The sequence below is a fragment of the Sceloporus occidentalis genome, unplaced genomic scaffold (genome assembly GCF_023333645.1).
Source record: "Sceloporus occidentalis isolate IW3139 unplaced genomic scaffold, rSceOcc1.0.p SCAF_22, whole genome shotgun sequence".
Taxonomy (NCBI): Eukaryota; Metazoa; Chordata; class Lepidosauria; order Squamata; family Phrynosomatidae; genus Sceloporus; species Sceloporus occidentalis.
In genome coordinates, this window is record NW_028317002.1 from 11,470,855 (window position 1) to 11,489,778 (window position 18,924).

Sequence of the window (18,924 nt, forward strand, 5' to 3'; positions counted from 1 at the left end):
ATGAGAATTTGGGACCTTTGCCGGGCCTCCTTGAAGAGTTGCTCATATCCTTATCTGAACGCTCAGAATCTTGTCTGTCCTCCATCTCTGTAGGGGGGTTAAGGTCATCTGGATGAGCGATCTGGGGCAGCTGTGTAAAGACCCTAGCCAGACCCTTTTGCTCTCAGGTAGCCACTGATGCTTTAATAATGGACTGGGTGTCCTGGGAGTGTCCAAGAGGACAGTATGAGTTTACGGTAATGACAACATGCCACGAAGTGGTGGGATCAGCCAGATCAGGAACAGAGGTATCAACCACTCAGGGCTGAAACTTGGTCAGAATAATTTTTGCTGCACTGAGGCAAGAAATGATTTAGTCTGCTGAACCAGGGCAAGTGGTAATAATAGACCACTGCAGACCGCAATGGTAATCTGCCAAGAAGTGGACTCTGCCCTAGGTCTTCCCACACTGGTAGCGATTCCTATAAAAGTGGTTATCCCTAGCATGCAGCAGGGGTCACATTTTTTTTTAAATTATTTTATTGGAGGACCTGAGAGGCATACTCCAGGAGGCCTGTAGATAATAGTTAGTATACAGTAATAAGCTGCAGAGAAAAGGAGAAATGCAACAACCGAAAACTATTAAAAAGTTGTTCAGACACCAAAAAAGATGGCTCCCGTGACACTGAAAAATGATAAAAACGAGTTCTGACAAGACGGTCGCAGAGAATCCCGTGCTAAACAAGATCCAAGATTGCAGCCATGATACAAAATACAACAAAACGGACCAGAAATGTGGGAAACAAAAAGAAAGAGCTAGACACAAGAAAATACAGTGTATAACACAAACTAAATTAGAAAGGCTTTAAGAGCCCACAACTCTGACCAGTACTGTATCAGGAGCAAAAAAGGGACACTAGGGGGCGCTCGCGTACACCGGTTCGGAAAAAATATAAAACAGAAAGAAATGATTGCGTGATATTGTATACAAAGGTGGCGCTGTGCGACTAAATAATACACTCACACTTTGTGTAAACTTTCAGGCATCATAAAACATCCAGTCCTCCAGGTAGATAAATAGTTGGAATATGCAAGGAAACAGAAGACACGTGGAAACCACAATGGTGTTGTACCAAGCAATAGTGTGACCCGCAAATATGGAGAGGTACTTACACTTATTACAGGGGTATCTCGCCTATCCGATATGTATTCCTTGTATTCCTTCTCCGTGCTGTTGGATTCTTTTCGTATTCTCCGGATGTGAGCTGGTGCTTTGGGATGGAATAGAGGTAAGACCACACTATATTCCAATCAAAAATTTTTTATTTGTAGGCTATAGGCCAAAACGATAAAAAGGTATAACAAATATCCCCTCAAGGATGTTTAAAAAACCATAGATAAATAAAAAATTTGAATAAAAGAGCTCTATAAAATCCTTAAATCCTCTACGCGTTTCGTCAAAATAGACTTCATCAGGAGTGTTCATTGCTTGCTGTGTGTTTCTTTTTAAATGTTCCGGGCGTCATCCTAATCTGCCGGCGTCTGACGTCAGTCCGTGCGTCGTTATCGACGTGCCGTCTAGCCCTCTGACCCTCCGTATATGCCGTGGAGATGCGTGCCATAGAGAAAACATCGGTAAGTAAAAAAAACTTTATTACTGCACGTTCATGCACATCAGAACATGCAGACATATCCTCTTATATTGTCCAGCCGTACCGGAGACCGGGGACACCCCGGGCCGCAACCAGGGCACATTGGGACCATCGGGCGCCGCGGATAGCATTATCGGTGTCTCTTTGTATCATTTGAAGTGTATGGAATGGTACTGGATGCCGAGACTTAAAGCAAGGACAGGGGGGAGAGATTGCATCCACGAATAAAGGTATTACTCTTATGTTGTCTCCGGTACATGAAGGTTGTATTATTAAATGAATATTCTAAATTATATACTGAACAGTGTATTTTTTCTTTTCCTTCCATAGGTACTTTATTGGGTTCAAAGATCTGCATATTTTGTATGGTACTAGAGACATAAAGGGATGAATATATAAAAAATGTAGAAGAATATATATATAGTGTTGAATATATCTAAGTGATAGGATGTATGGTACTAAAGACATAAAAAATAAATATATGAAAAAATATGAAAACAAATATTATGTATATATAGTGCTGAATATGTTCCATCTCTATTGTCCTATGTATGTGTAAAAAATGAGAATAAATGTATACGTTACTTAATAAATGAAAATGATGATGTGATGTATGAATTTAGAAGAGAATCTAAGTGTATGTGTTATTGAATCAATGGATATGATGATGATAAAAAATAAATAAAAATGATGAATAAAAATGATGATGATGGAAAAAATGAAAAATAGTCATGAAAAATAGTGAAAAATGAATAATGAATAAAAAATGAATAAAAATGGGTGTGAAAATTTTTTTTTTCATTGGTGTTCTTATTGTTTCTTCTATTTCCATTAAATAGTGAGAGGCCAATTACATATATGTCAGTATATCTAACTCCATATTCAAACCTCCCTTCTTGAAAGTTTTTAATTTAAAAATCCATTCGGTTTCCCGTCTTGATAGATTGTCAACCGTACTGCCCCCTCTCCAGTTGGGGGGACCCAATCTATCCCTATGATTTTTAGGGTATCTAAAGAGAATTTTGGGCACATATTGCAGTGTCGGGGAACACTATGTTTGGTATCCTTATTTTTTATATTTCCGAGATGTTCTAGTACTCGTTCTTTCATCGGCCTTATCGTTCTTCCTACATATTGTAGCCCGCACCCACATTCTAATAGATACACTATGTTCTTAGTGACACAATTTATAGAGTGTTTAATGGTATATATTTGGCCAGTAGATGTACCTACAAACTGATTTATTTTTCTGGGGAGTGATATACACATTTTACAATGGCCGCATTTATGAAACCCATTTGGTTTCCTACCTATAAACATATTGGAATTTTGTACCGTTATTTGTTTTGGAAGGACACTTGGGGCCAATACTGTTTTTAACGATCCTGTCTTTTTAAAGATTATTTGTGGTCTATCTGGTATTGTCTTGCCTAAAATTTCATCGTTTTTTAGTATGTGCCAATGTTTATTGATAATTTGCTTGATTTTGTTGGCTTGGGTATTGTATTGTGTAAATATGGAAAGAGGAATTCATACACCAAGGTCAACATATCAGTATAGTCATAACGTCCACAATTACCAAGCACTTAAGAATGGTCCCAGACAACATAGAGGAACCGTTCCATTTAGGGCCACTCGTTTTGAACAACAAGATAGAGGCCATTCTTCACACACACGGCCCAGGATTCAGCCCTCACTTACACGGTCTAGAATTCAATCTTTTTCACCTAATAGACGAATACTTTCACCAACTAGACAAATCTCTTCACCCACAAGACAAAAGGGGATGAGTGACACTAATAACACAAACACAGAGTTTGAACGTGAACAGGTTTTTTTAGACAGGGAGCCATCCCGAAAGGGTGGCACAAAAAGAAAGGAAACCCCACCGAGGAGAGAAGCGATAGAGCTAAGAAACAGGTACATACCCCTAGAACAGAGCCCGTGGAAAAAAAATAAATACACAAAAGAACAAGAGGCCAGAGGGGGGGAGGAAAGGGGACACCAGATGAACAGGTACTAAGTCCAGAAAAAGAAGGTATCATCAATATATCATCTGCTACATTGACACAAAATGATATAAGTCTTTTAAGTAAGGGATTAAAATTCGCACCGGCCAAAGGTCCAAATCAATTTCATCTGTTTTTAGACGCTCAGAAGTTCCTAAGGAAGTTAACTGTAAAAAGGTTTTTCTGCAGACCAGAGAGAATAGACACCAATAGTGAGATTACTGTAGAACAATTCTCCCATACAGACCTTAGACCAAAATCAAAATTCTTCCCACAGAATGAAAAAAGCCAACACATAGAAGTATTCACTGACCTCATACTAAGAGACTTAGAAAAGTTGGGCCACAAAACTAAATCATATAATCTAAATAAAAAAGAACAAGAGGCATTGGGATTATTGAAGGAAAAACACGATATAGTGATTAAACAGGCTGACAAAGGGGGAGCGACGGTGATAATGGACCGCCATTACTATATAAGGGAATCAAGAAGAATCCTGGAGGTCACTATCACTTATAAAAAACTAGGGAAGCACCCTACAAAGGATTTTAGTATTACCCTATATAACATTTTAGAGGAAGGTCTTGAACAAGGCATCCTAAATAAAAAGGAGTTTAATTACTTAAAAAAAGAATACCCCAGGCTTCCGGTTTTCTATTTCCTTCCCAAAATCCATAAAGATCTTAAGGAGCCGCCAGGCAGACCCATTATCAGTGGGATTGACTCTGTTACATGTAATACATCTGAGTATGTAGATTACTTTCTCCAGAAATATGTCCCCCAAATCCCGGCATATCTTAAAGATACTACCCACCTTCTTAATACATTGAACGATATAACGTGGTCCCCAGGATATTTTTGGGCTACATTAGATGTCTCCTCGTTATACACAATTATAGACCATGAACAGGGTTTGGAAACGATAAACAGTACCTTATCGAGAGATACAGACATGAATCCATTACAAAAATCATTTATTTTGAAATGTATCAATTATATATTGAAACATAATTACTTTTGGTTTGAGGACGTTTTTTTCCTCCAACTATGTGGGACTGCGATGGGCACCAGGTTTGCACCGAGCTACGCAAATCTGTTCGTAGCAGAGTGGGAACATCAATCCATATGGAATAATAATCCATTCGGTGCAAACCTGGTGCTTTGGAAGAGATATATAGATGATATTCTTATTATTTGGAAGGGGTCAAAAGAAAATCTAAATGAATTCATTAAATATGCCAATAATAATAAATTCAATTTAAAATTCACCTCAAATATACAGGAGCAACAAATTGAGTTTTTGGACGTGGAGTTATTCTCAGAAGGTAATCAGATATGTTCCAGAAACTACAGTAAACCCACGGACAGAAATGGGTATATAAATTATAATAGTTGCCACCACCCCCAGTGGCTCAACAACATCCCAAAGGGCCAACTTCTGAGGGTAAAAAGAAACTGTACAAAGAGAGAGGATTTTGAACTAAAAGCTAAAGAGATTAAACAAAAATTTCTAGAGAAGAACTATCCGGAAGATAAACTAGAGAGCAGCCTCCGTGAAGTAGAGGTAGTGGATAGACAAAAATTACTGGGGAACAAAAACAAGTCTCTCAATACATCAAAGGGGAGGGACTTCAGTTTCTCGTTTTTTACACAATACAATACCCAAGCCAACAAAATCAAGCAAATTATCAATAAACATTGGCACATACTAAAAAACGATGAAATTTTAGGCAAGACAATACCAGATAGACCACAAATAATCTTTAAAAAGACAGGATCGTTAAAAACAGTATTGGCCCCAAGTGTCCTTCCAAAACAAATAACGGTACAAAATTCCAATATGTTTATAGGTAGGAAACCAAATGGGTTTCATAAATGCGGCCATTGTAAAATGTGTATATCACTCCCCAGAAAAATAAATCAGTTTGTAGGTACATCTACTGGCCAAATATATACCATTAAACACTTTATAAATTGTGTCACTAAGAACATAGTGTATCTATTAGAATGTGGGTGCGGGCTACAATATGTAGGAAGAACGATAAGGCCGATGAAAGAACGAGTACTAGAACATCTCGGAAATATAAAAAATAAGGATACCAAACATAGTGTTCCCCGACACTGCAATATGTGCCCAAAATTCTCTTTAGATACCCTAAAAATCATAGGGATAGATTGGGTCCCCCCAACTGGAGAGGGGGCAGTACGGTTGACAATCTATCAAGACGGGAAACCGAATGGATTTTTAAATTAAAAACTTTCAAGAAGGGAGGTTTGAATATGGAGTTAGATATACTGACATATATGTAATTGGCCTCTCACTATTTAATGGAAATAGAAGAAACAATAAGAACACCAATGACAAAAAAAATTTTCACACCCATTTTTATTCATTTTTTATTCATTATTCATTTTTCACTATTTTTCATGACTATTTTTCATTTTTTTCATTTTTTCCATCATCATCATTTTTATTCATCATTTTTATTTATTTTTTATCATCATCATATCCATTGATTCAATAACACATACACTTAGATTCTCTTCTAAATTCATACATCACATCATCATTTTCATTTATTAAGTAACGTATACATTTATTCTCATTTTTTACACATACATAGGACAATAGAGATGGAACATATTCAGCACTATATATACATAATATTTGTTTTCATATTTTTTCATATATTTATTTTTTATGTCTTTAGTACCATCACAGCGCCACCTTTGTATACAATATCACGCAATCATTTCTTTCTGTTTTATATTTTTTCCGAACCGGTGTACGCGAGCGCCCCCTAGTGTCCCTTTTTCGGTTAAAATAACACTTGGAGAGTGTTTTGTACGGGTTGCAGCTGGGTACCCGGAACCAGTGACAAGAAAGAAGGGAAGTATATTGGTCACTGTTTCTCTCCATATATACCTTTTTCAGACTGTCCTTCATCACTTTGTTTCTGTATCAGGAGCAGCAAGGAAAAATGGAACGGTTCATGTGGGAGGTTAGAAATACAGTCTATTCTAAGTTTGGTTGTTTTTCTCTTAGTTTATGCTGCTGTATTGGAGAAGTAAATAGAGAGTAGCAAAATAGGAAGCCTTCTGTCGTGTTGTAGTATTGGAAATCGCTTCAATGTGATTTCATCCTCTTCTGTATCAACAGCAAGGTTAAACTTGGGGACATTTTGATGTCTTTTATTCTACTAGTCAGGGAAATTTACACAGGTCTGCCAATATATTCGTAATGTTTTCTACTATAATGGCTACAAAGTATTCCAACCTGTCAAGTGACTACTTGTGTCAGTGACGGATCCAGAGCAGTACCATACCCCGCTCATCAGGGGGGTGCCACCATGCCGGTACCCCTCCAGAGACGGACAGTAATGACCGCCGCTAGAGGAGCAGGCTTGGTTGGGGTGATCAAGGACCTCCCTCTAACCGGCTTAAATCAAGGGAGCGGGAGGACTGTTAATGCAGACCTCCGATCCTGCTCCCATGTGATGCGCGCGGCAACTGATGCTGTGCGTCAGGATTTGCTGTACGCCATCTTTGTCCCATCACTCTCACACATTTACCAATCCACACTTACCAATCCACACTTACCATTCCACAGATTCCACATACCAATCCACACATACCAATCCAGATTCCACACATACCAATCCACAGATTCCACACATACCAATCCACACTTACCAATCCACATTTACCAATCCACAGATTCCACACATACCAATCCACACTTACCGATCCACACATACCAATCCACAGATTCCACACATACCAATCCACTCTCACTGTCACTCTCACTGAATGATTTCCTACCTTTCCTCTTTTCTTCTTACAGCAGTCAGCTCCTTTTCTTCCTCTTCGCTCCTCTTCTTCTGTCTTCTTCCGGTTCTGAGGGCACGGACGGCGGTGGGCGCGGCTTCACTGTTGTGCGCCGGGATCTGACAACAAATCCCGGCGCACAGCAGCAGTTGCCGCGCGGATCGCGAGGGAGCGGTATCGGAGGTCTTTAACAGACCTCCGGCTCCCTTGAGTGATTTTAAGCCGGTGGAACCAGTTTAAAATCACTCAAGGGAGCCGGAGGTCTGTTAAAGACTTCCGATACCGGTCGTTTGCGAGCCTTCTCCTCCAGCGGCGGACATTACTCTCCGTCTCTGGAGGGGTGCCGGGTGCCGGCAAGTTGGCACCCCCCTGATGAGCGGCACCCGGTGCGGACCGCCCCCCCCCCCGCTAGGTACGCTACTGCATTACATGAATATGAGTATGAGTATATGAATGAGTGAATGAATGTTTGTGAATGAGTGTGTGTGTAATAGCATGGATGAGTAAGTTTTGGGGGTATAGCATGGCATAGGGAGGCTGTAATCTCACTTCTATCATGCCCAGGTTCCAGCATGTACTGGCTGCCTGGGTATGATAGGAGTGTGATTGCTGTTTGCAATGTTTTATATATATATATATATATATATATATATATAATATTGTTACTGTTTATTTTTTATTTTTTGTCCAATTTAGTAACACACCAAAAATGGACAAAAAGCTTCCCTGTTCTTTTCCGGCCCAGAGGGAGCAAGAACCTCGCTACTGGTCATGGTATATGATATACCTAAAACTGCAAGATATTTAAAAGCACATTTTTTTCATATTTTAACTCAAGAAATGTACATGCATATTACAAATGAATTCTGCAAATAATATAAGAAATATTTTTGGCTATCATGTTCACAATGTCTCTCATTAAAATGGCATATCAGTATTCATTGCTAAGAGCATTCTCATATCTGTTGATAGAAGGGTCTATGTAACACAGCTGGCTTACACGCCTAAGTTAATTTCTTCTATTATTGATATTTTGAGTATAACAAGGTATCAATAGAACATCTCAAAGAGTCACGGTTAAAGTAATTCTTCTAAATGTACCATTTTCTGGAATAACTATTAAATGCATAGAATGTGCAACACATTGACATTATTCCAATTACTAGGTGATAAAAATGAATAGTAAAGAAATACTGTTAAGGTTTTCCTATTAACTCATCCAATAATTTATTATATTTAGAGTAAAGGCATCCACATCAATGTAGACCCACCATATCAATCTGTTTCCCCCAGAAAAATGTTTGCTGTTCTGGGGTTTTCCCAAGAGACAAAACAGACCTACAAATTTGAGCTATTTGTAGCTAGAAGTGAGGCCTGGTTAAGGGTGGAGTGCACACAAATGTTCATTTGATCACATGCATTCTCTGTAGCATAGAACATACCTGTATTTGGAATGCTATATATTTGCTGTTGGTAGACAATTGTGTGAAATTTAAGAGGCTTACTGTTACAGGGTGTGATCGTGTGAAATTCTAGTTTTTTTTGTGGACCATGAGTACTAGCATTTACCAATTTTGGTTTGAATATGTATGGGTGAACAGCAGATGTTTTTCATCTTCTTTACTAACCTGTCATTTAAAAATGCTACTTGTACACTCAAAATGATAAAATCTATATGTTGTAGTTGGCAAATTGTTGGGAAATTATTTGGTTCAAATTATGGTTTTGCATAAAATGTTTAACTTTGCATGCCATCAGCATTAAGAACAGTCAGAGCTTGGGGCAACAAGATCACAAGTACATTCCTACCCCACAATGTTTTCTCAGATTTGGAAGCACAGATTTGTCCAAAATATAATTGTGTGCTGTAGCCATTTAATGTCCCTTCACTGGGCTTAATGGGCCAAGCTTGACTCATGACAGTCCAAACTGAGAAAAGAGAAAATAAGAAGGAGGAGAGATGTGGACAAAGGGGAAAGATAAAGAGAAAAGGCAGAGATTAGATAATAAAAGATAGGTAGAAGGATTTAACGAGAAAAGGGAGAGATAAAGAGAGATGGGGAGAGATCAAGAGAAATGGGAAAGATGAGATAGCGAAAAAAGACATGAGCTAATGAGAAAGAGGAGATCAAAGAAAAGGGGAGAGATAATAGAAAAAAGGGGAAAGTATGGAGCAAAGAGAGAGAAAGAGGAAAAGAGCTAAAGAGAATGAGCAGGAGAGATAAAGAGAAAGAATATGAGAAATAAACAGAAAAAGGAGAGCTACGTAGTTACCTAGTTACATAGTTAGACAGGGCCGGCCCGACAATGGAGTCAAGTGGGGCAACCGCTCCAGGCGGCACTTTTGAAGGGGCGGCACTTTGCCGCCCCAAGCCCTTTTTTTTTTTTTTTTTTTAAAAGCGAAAGAGAGAAAGGGGCGCCGAGTGGTTTTCGCTTACCAAGCTGTCAGTACCCGCTCGGCGCCCCTCTCTCCTCTGCGGCGAGTCTCCCTGTTCGGTCTCGGTGCCGGCTTGTAATGCTGAGTGCTGGAAGATTACCGGCGCTCAGCATTAAAAGCCGGCACCGAGACCGAACAGGGAGACTCGCCGCAGGACTGCTGAAAGGTAAGTACAAGGGGGGGGGGCGGAGGGAGAGGAAGGGTAGATAAGGGGGGGGCGGCATTTTAAAATTCGCCCCAGGCGGCATTTTGCCTTGGGCCGGCCCTGTAGTTAGATAGGCCGAAAAAAGAAATGCGTCCATCAAGTTCAGCCTTTCCCATATCTGTTTATTTCTTGCTGTTGATCCAAAAGAAGGCAAAACCCCAATTGTGGCTCTCAAGTTAGAAAGAAGAGATAACGAGAAGGAGTGATAATGAGAAGGGATCAACGAGTAGGGGGGAGAACTAATGCAAAATAACAGCTTCTGAGTCTCATTTTGAAGAATTTACATTACAGTGCACACAGATCACTTCAATATGCATTCTTCCTTCAGGGCCGGACTGGCCCACCGGGATACCGGGAAATTTCCCGGTGGGCCGGCAGATTCGTAGGCCGGGCGCCTGCCCGAAATCTAATCTAAACGGCCGGCGCTACTTCAATTCTTTTTTTATTAAAGTATTAAAGCAGCGCCGGCTGGCGGCATCAGCACTCAGCGGCCGTGTGCGATGGCCGCCTACTGATGGGAGCAGCCCCCTCGCACGGACCTTTCACCCCTCATGTTGCTCCCATCACTATGCGGCCATCAGATTAATGGAAATTTAATCGAAACGGCCGATGCGTGCTGACACCGCCGGCCGGAGCTACTTTAATACTTTTTTTATTTTACTTTATATTGCAAGCCGGCATATTCAATTTTAAAAAAAAGAATCGAAGTACCTCCGGCCGGCGGTGTCTGCACGCATTGGCCGTTTCGATTAAATTTCCATTAATCTGATGGCCGTATAGTGATGGGAGGAGCGTGAGGGGTGAAAGCTCCGCCCCCTCACACTCAGACTGCTGGAGCACCGGATGTCCTGTCACTGACATCCTGTCAACATAGAAAACGGCGGCCTGCAGCTACCAGAGGACGGAGGCCAGGATGAAAAAGCCCCAAAGTGGAAGAAGTAGAAGGTAAATAAACAAATTTTTTTTTTTTAACAAACTGTATAATATTTTTTTATATAAAAGCCTTATGCCCTCCATATGCCACTCTGCCTCCCTGATATGCCTTATATGCCACTCTCCTTCCAGAAATGCCTTATACCCCTATATGCCACTCTGTTCCATGATATGCCTTTTAACCCCCTAAATGCCAGAGTGGCATATAGGGGTATAAGGCATTTCTGGAGTCAGAGTGGCATATAGGGGCTACAAGGCATTTCTGGAGGCAAAGTGGCATATAGGAGGTTAAAATGCATATCATGGGGCAGAGTGGCATATAGGAGGGTATAAGGCTTTTCTAGAGTGCCCCATGGTATGCCTTTTAACCCCCTATATGCCACTCTGCCTCTATAAATGCCTTTTAACCCCCTATATGGCAGAGTGGCATATAGGGGGTATAAGGCATTTCTGGAGGCAGAGGGGCATATAGGGAGTTAAAAGGGGGCAGAATGGCAAGCCTGGGGCAGATGTCTGGCACTCCACCAGAATTGATCTGTGTTTTTTCTGGATGTACCCTGCAATACGAAAAGACATCAGATTCTACTAACTTAATCAGGTTCTATTAACTTAAGTAATTGAAAGCTCCATGACATGGGGCTCTGTGCAAAAGAAAATAAAAAGGGGGTAGAAGGGGCTGTTGGCAGGTTGGCAAATAAAAGGAAATAAAAACAAAAACAAAAAATGTCTCAATCTAAAAATGTTTGCAGTAGTAAATGTTTTGATTCCATTATGTGTAATATATTTCATTTATTAGGGCCTTTTAACAGTTTTGCTTTCTGGTATTTTAATACAAATAATATGATAAAAAGAATGTTTTATAGTTATTTGTATGGCAAATAGTGTGACTCGGGTATGTATAAGGGGTGCGTGTGGCTATAAGAGCTCAATCGCGAGATAAACTATATGGGGCTGCTCTCCAAATGTTTCCAGGGCTGCTTTTCAGTCCCAGTCCGGCCCTGCTTCCGTAGTTATGGCATAAAATAAAAATTTAGACTATGACAGCAAAAAAGGGGCAATTAACTTGTAGTCAGAATGTGACATTTTAATGTCTGTTAACTTAAAACAGCCTTTGCATTCCTAGGAGTCACTGTCAATTTAGATATATTTTACCTGAATTAGTATCAATCTCCAGCACATGACACACACAAGACAAAAAGCTCTTATAATACACTTTTCTACAAATTAAATTATTATTATTAATTAGTTGAATTGTTATGTTGACAACATATTTCTCACATAGTCGGCATGTCAAAGGTTAAACATTAAATAAATGGCCAGGTCCTATAGTGAGGAAAACTTCACCTCTCACTCACTGTATTGTTTTCCACCACTTCTGCGGGGAGACTGTTCCATTTATCCACCTCCCTCTGAGTAAAGTAGAACTTCCTTACATTACATTTAAGCCTCTGGTTTTAGACCATGACCTCTTGTTCTAACACTGCTCATCCTTTCAAATATGCTTTCCTCCTGTAGTTTGCTAAATCACTTTAAGTATTTCCATGTTTCTATTGCACCCCCCCTCTCTCTTCTTTCCTCCATGCCATACATATTAAAATCCTTTAACCTTTCCTGATAATTATGAATTAATGATCAATTATGCTATCACAGACTCCATCTTATACCACTTACACATACATGCTCACACACAAGCACTGACACATTCATGCTCATGCTTACAAAAGCTTTCACATGCTGATTCATGTTAACTCACTTATACATACACATTCATGCTCACATACACTTATACATACACATTCATGTTCATATACGCTTATACATAAACCTTCATGCTCACATACATTTATACATACACATTCATGCTGACATAGACTTATACATACACATTCATGTTCATATACGCTTATACATAAACCTTCATGCTCACATACACTTATACATACACATTCATGCTCACATACACATTCAAGCTCACACACATACATACCCCACCTCTCTCCCATCCACACCTCCTTATCTCTCCACTCATTACATAACATAACATGACCCCGCCGCATTCCTGTCTCCACATGCTGATTCAAATTGTATAGAAAGGGTCCTTCTAACCCGGACCAGGCCAATTCTGAACTGGCACCAAGAGACGGGAACAAGTAGTCGGAGGGGTTTCCAGGGGCCCCTACACATTTGTGACCTCTGCGACCAATCAGTAGCCAATCAGTGTAGTGTTTGCCAAAGCTAAAGGAATCAGCTAGTGCATGTAATTAATTTTATCCAACTATTGCTGCCCACACATTTCCAGCAAGTGGTGCCAGTTGGCTTCTGGAACTTAGTATATCAACAGTTATGTAACCTTTTTTCAGATCCCAACGCAATTAAAAATAGTCAGAAAGTGATGCATACTTTGTTTTGTTTGTAAAACACCCGTAATGTCGGCAAACTCAGTATTAAACAACGCAATGATTTTTGGAAGTCTTCCATCAACAAAGGATAAGGGACAAGGATGGATCATGTAAGTTGACACAAGGTTAACAAAAGTCTTTCAATCAAATGTCTGGGTTTTATCCTATCACCTCTCATTAAAATTATATTGAGCATAAAAGCATTGATTAAACTCCCTCTCAGCAAGGATAAAATTTCTATTCCCGACAGATTCCCCAACGTTAAATTGATAAAACAGAAACCATGCCTTTGAACCACAAACGTGTCCAAGCAGTTTAAAAACCATGAGACCACCCGGTAGCTAAGGGACTACAAATTCCATAGGATCTCATACACAGTTAGAGAACAAAATACTCCGCAGCTACACAGTTCAGCCAAATGCTGATTCGAGAAGCTTTATCTGATCCCAATGATAATCTCTATAAGTATGTTTTAATCTTCATTTAAAGGAGCAGTGATGTATACTGTATATACTGTGATATACGTCTAACATATGTGCAAACTCAGAATATGAAACTTCATCCAACTCCTAGCCAGATACAAAGAAGTTTCTTAGCATTATTAAACTCATTCGTAAAAAAAAGACATTTATAGAAAGTACATATTTTTTTGGTGATGATTTTGTTTCAGGAAATCTGAAATATATGGCACAAAATAAAATAACCAGAAAAACAGATTTTTATTGTTAAATGTTCTCCCTTTCCCTTATCTCACCCTTCTGCATACAGCGAGAACTAGATTCCACTAAAGGTGATCAATAACCTTTAGTTGGGCAATGTCCTAATAGAATAAAATAATAACTTGCATCCTAATAAATGCAATAAGCCTAGTTGAACAGTATGAAAAACACAAATAAGAACTAAACTAAATAGTTCTGATCTGCTGTCAGATGGCTGCTCCGCATATATTATTATTTTTTGTTTTATATAGCACCATCAAATTCCGTAGTGCTGTACAATGGGTAGACAGGACATAACAAGTAGTATGTGACATAACAAATTGACTTACAGAAACAACAGATGAGGAGGGCCCTGAGCTTACTTACAAACAGGGGAGGGCTGGCAGCCTAAGGCCTGGGGGGCAAGTCTAGTCAAGTGGCCCATTGCCCCACCAAAGCGGTTGCGAGCGACATTGAAAGCGGCCATCGTGCGGCAGTCACTCCACCGGCGCCTAATGAAATTAAAGCGGCCGGCGAGCATGCACCGCGCCGCCCAATGGCTGTGCCTCAGCTCTTTATCCCACCACTTTTAAGACGTGGGACGAAGAGCTGAGGCATGGCCATTGGGCCTGACGCAGGGGCGTACCTAGAGTATTTGGCACCTGTGGCAGATCCTGTATGTGGCACCCCCCACACACACTTTAAAACTGCATAGTTTCTATGGTTAGGCAAACATTGACAGGGGTACAGCATAATTGTTATCATTATATACTGAGGCACACATTGACGGTGGTACAGCATAACTGCTATCATTATATACTTAGGGATTACGCGGTACCACCGTTAATGTGTGCCTATACTTTGAGCCAGACACTGACAAAACTGCAGTACAACCCCTATCACTATATACTAAGCCAAACATTGATGTGGTGTAGGCCGAACACTTCAGTGACTAGCTTGGTACATAGTAGGGATGCAGCGAAATGAAAATTTGGGACCGAAACTGAAAATTCAGCATTTATTTGGCCAAAACTGAAAAAAAAAACTTTTAAAATACTTTATTAAAAGTAACACACCAAAATTAGACAAAAAAAAATCAATAACAATATTAATATATATATATACATATATATATATACATATATATAATTAACAGCAATCACAATCCTATCAAGCCCAGGTTCTAGCATGTACTGGCTGACTTAGCATGATAGGCGTGTGATTGCTGTTTGCAATCATATATATCTATTAATATTGTTATTGAGTTTTTCTGTCCAATTTTGGTATGTAATTTACTTTTAATAAAAGTGTTGTTAACACACCACAGTTGTTTAAAAAAAAATAAAAAATAAACAAATATTGTATATTAAAGTGGAAAAAATGTAAAAAGTATTTGAAAATTCCAAATACCAAGTACTGCTTCCAGAAGAACCAAAATTGCCCAACCCGCAAGTATTAAAATAATATTGGATACCACTGAACATTTCGGGTTTCCAAACATATTTCTTTTTGGGGTTATCACCCACCCCCGGAGAAACTTCTGTAGGCACTGCAAGAACGTAAGGGAGATTTTGATCTAGCCGTTCCATTCATATACTTTTATCGTTCTGTCTTCTAAAAATAAAGCTTTTTTCTTAGGACTCCCATGTGCCGGATAATCTTTATATGTGGCAACTTTAAATGTCCGTTCGCGTTAAATCTACTGTAACAAGGAGCTTGCGCCGACAGTCCATGCGATCAGTGCTGTTGAACAATGATGCGTACATTAGGTAGTAAATCGTCGACGTCGAATGAGCCTATTGGTCGCCTGCAGGGGCCTCCTCTGGCATCAACCAATTTTTTTAATTATTTTTACATCTGTCATTTTGTGCCTATGCCCTGGTTGTAACATCTATGAAAATTCAATCCCATGGTATTTTAACTGCTGGTATTTTTTGGGGAGATACAAAAGGACTTTTTAAAATATTTTTGGACATATCTTCTTTGAACTGGATGATTCCACTTATGATGTCATGGTGACATCACTGGGGTCTTTTTATTTTTACATTTTATTTTTTAACTATTTTTAAATTTTCAGATTTTTTAAAAATATTTTCTTATTTTTATTTCACTGATCATATTAGTGAGGTGTCCTCCATTGACCAGCATGGTTGGCTGTGGTACCTGTAGTCAAAGGGAGCTCATTGTTCTCAGGAGGGTCTGGAAATTCTTTTATTTTGAATAGGTGCCACCATCTTGATAGAGGCATCATGTCTCATGTGACAGTTTGAAATGCTCCTAGGAGCAATCAAAATGGGCCCAGGACTTTTCAACAGCAATCACCAACTTAATTAGGCAAGAGGTAACAATGTGTAGGAATAATCATGCATAACCTTTCCCATGAAATATTGTATATAATGATTATATAATTATATAAAGTAAGATCGGCGCAACAGAATAAAACAACTTTTGTTTCCTATGAACGCTATTTATTCTGTAAATACAAACAGTAAGAATTTGAATACATTTGGACGGGTTCTTCCATGGGTTTGATGAAGGGAGCCATCATTATAGAGATTACAGGTTACATATTTATTCATCACTGATGTGATAACAGGAATCCATGTTATATCCAAGTTGTTCTGATAATTGTTCGGAGGCTTGCTTGGTATCATCTTCATCTTGATTAACTTGACGCCGTCCTCATCATGCCGATTTACAGGCAAGGGAGCAGGGAAGAATTCCATCACCAACTATAAAGCTATTTATTATGTAGAGAATGCAGACCGTATGAATGTGAATATAATTGGAACGGGTTTGATGAAGGCTGCTATTATTATCACAATTAAAAGTTACATATTTGTAGATGATGAATCCAGGCAGCAGCTCTGGCAAAATGTCACAATCGTCACTGATGGAATAACAGCAAGCCATGTTGTATCCATGTTGTATCCATGTTGTTCTGATAGTTGTTTGGAGGCTTGCTTGGTACTTTCTTAATCTTGATTAACTTGTTGTCGTCATCATTGTGCCAATTTATGGGCAGGGGAGCCGGGTAAACTCCAATCACAAATGATAAAGCTGTTTTTTTATGCAAAGAATACAGACCGTATGAATGTGAAAACATTCGGACGTATTATTGCAAGGGTTTGATGACGGCTGGCATTATTATCGCCATTAAAAGCTACATATTTGTAAATGATGAATCCAACCAGGCAGCAGCTAAGGAAAATGGACACAATCGCCAATGTTGCAATAAAAGCAATAGATTTTGTATCCATGTTGATCTGATAATTGTTCTGAGGCTTGCTTGGTGCTTTCTTCATCTTCATTAACTTGTCATCATTATCATCGTGCCAATTTGCAGGCAGTGGAGCCGGGCAGACTTCTATCACCAGTAGAAATAACAAGATAACTACCAGCTTCATCTTCCTTATTCAGTCAGTCCAGCAAAGTGGTGGCCTGAGCCTGTGTCCCGCACACAAACATTCAGCTCTGCCTTTACTGCATCACAGAGCTATGATGTCACAATAACTACTCTTACAGCTGCAATATTTGCACCTGGACTGAAGCGCACCAAACATAGTTTTATTTAAAAAAACAGTGTTTGCTTTGTAACTGATTATAGTATATTTAATGCACTCATCAGTATACTGTTACTGCAAATAAAAAAGATAGTCGGTTATTAACTGTGATATGAAAAAAGTCACATAAAAGTAATGATGCAACTGCAGCATGATAGAAACGTAGTGAAGGACCCTGTTGACGTTAAACGTAGTTCTATCACCATGACAACCAATAAGTTGTTCCTGCTGACTGGACCGTTGCATCGGTAGATGTGGTGATGAGTTAATAGTTCAAATTTGAATTGGGAAATAGACATCATGTCTGGGCGAATCCAAAGCCTGAGCTCAAGGGGGGTTCTCACACTAACACTTACCCTGTCACTTACACTAACTCACGCACACAGACACACCAACACAACCAATGGCATCTCCTGCTTTCATATTTAGGTGGGGGGGGCACATGGGGGCTTATCTCTTTGAAATATAATTACAAAATAACAGCAACTGGCGGTTGCTGAAAACGTATTCCCGAGCGACCTCTTGGCGTCCCCTCTCTCTCCTCCCTCGCAGATGCAAAAAAACTTAATTACGGCGTTTCAATTGGGGGGCACACGGTGGGGCACAGCATGATGTGAGGGGGCATGGCCCCCTCTGCCCCCCCGTCGACGCCACTGCTTAATGACAACGCTAATAAAGTCTGTTCCTTTATCCACTTTTATTATTCAGAGCGTCCGTCTGAAAAATAGAACAGAAAATTATTTTTTCGTTTCAATCTATGAATTTAGTTCAGCACAACATACAGATAAAGCTACCCGTTAATGTCAGCGACCTCCATTGCTATTAAGAATGTGTACACATAGACGTTCTAACGTCTCTGAAATGGAGTTTCTTTCCACTGAATTGTATGAATTTGGCAGCGACTTTTTCACAGCGACTTTTTCAACATTGACTTAACAAACTCAACTGTGTTGTGAGTTTACAGATTAGAACCATGCAGGCACGGACTGGCCATCGGGCCGGATTGACGTAGGGGCTGATGGAGCTGCAGCTCCAGGCCCCTACCTTAAAATATCTACGGCCGCATTATTGAAGGGCATAAGGGGCACCTGCCCCTTAAGCCCACAGCAACTGCGACCAGGTCCGCCACTCTAGGGGGCCGCGGCAGCCCCCACCAGGGCCAGCCTTAGGGGTGTGCGGCTGCACAGGGCTTAAATTAAAACATCGGGGGGTTTTTTTGTT

General features: G+C 39.8%; 1 protein-coding gene across 1 annotated transcript in view; it reads left to right on the top strand.

Annotated features, from left to right (window-relative positions):
• The first annotated feature begins 1,590 nt into the window (after positions 1-1,590).
• Positions 1,591-18,924, top strand: part of LOC149301030 (carbonic anhydrase 4-like) — a 63,245-nt gene continuing 45,911 nt past the window's right edge. The window contains exons 1-2 of the mRNA XM_089484584.1: positions 1,591-1,614; positions 6,576-6,642. Of these exons, the coding sequence (XP_089340710.1) occupies positions 1,591-1,614; positions 6,576-6,642 (91 nt within the window). The remainder of the gene's footprint in view (positions 1,615-6,575; positions 6,643-18,924) is intronic.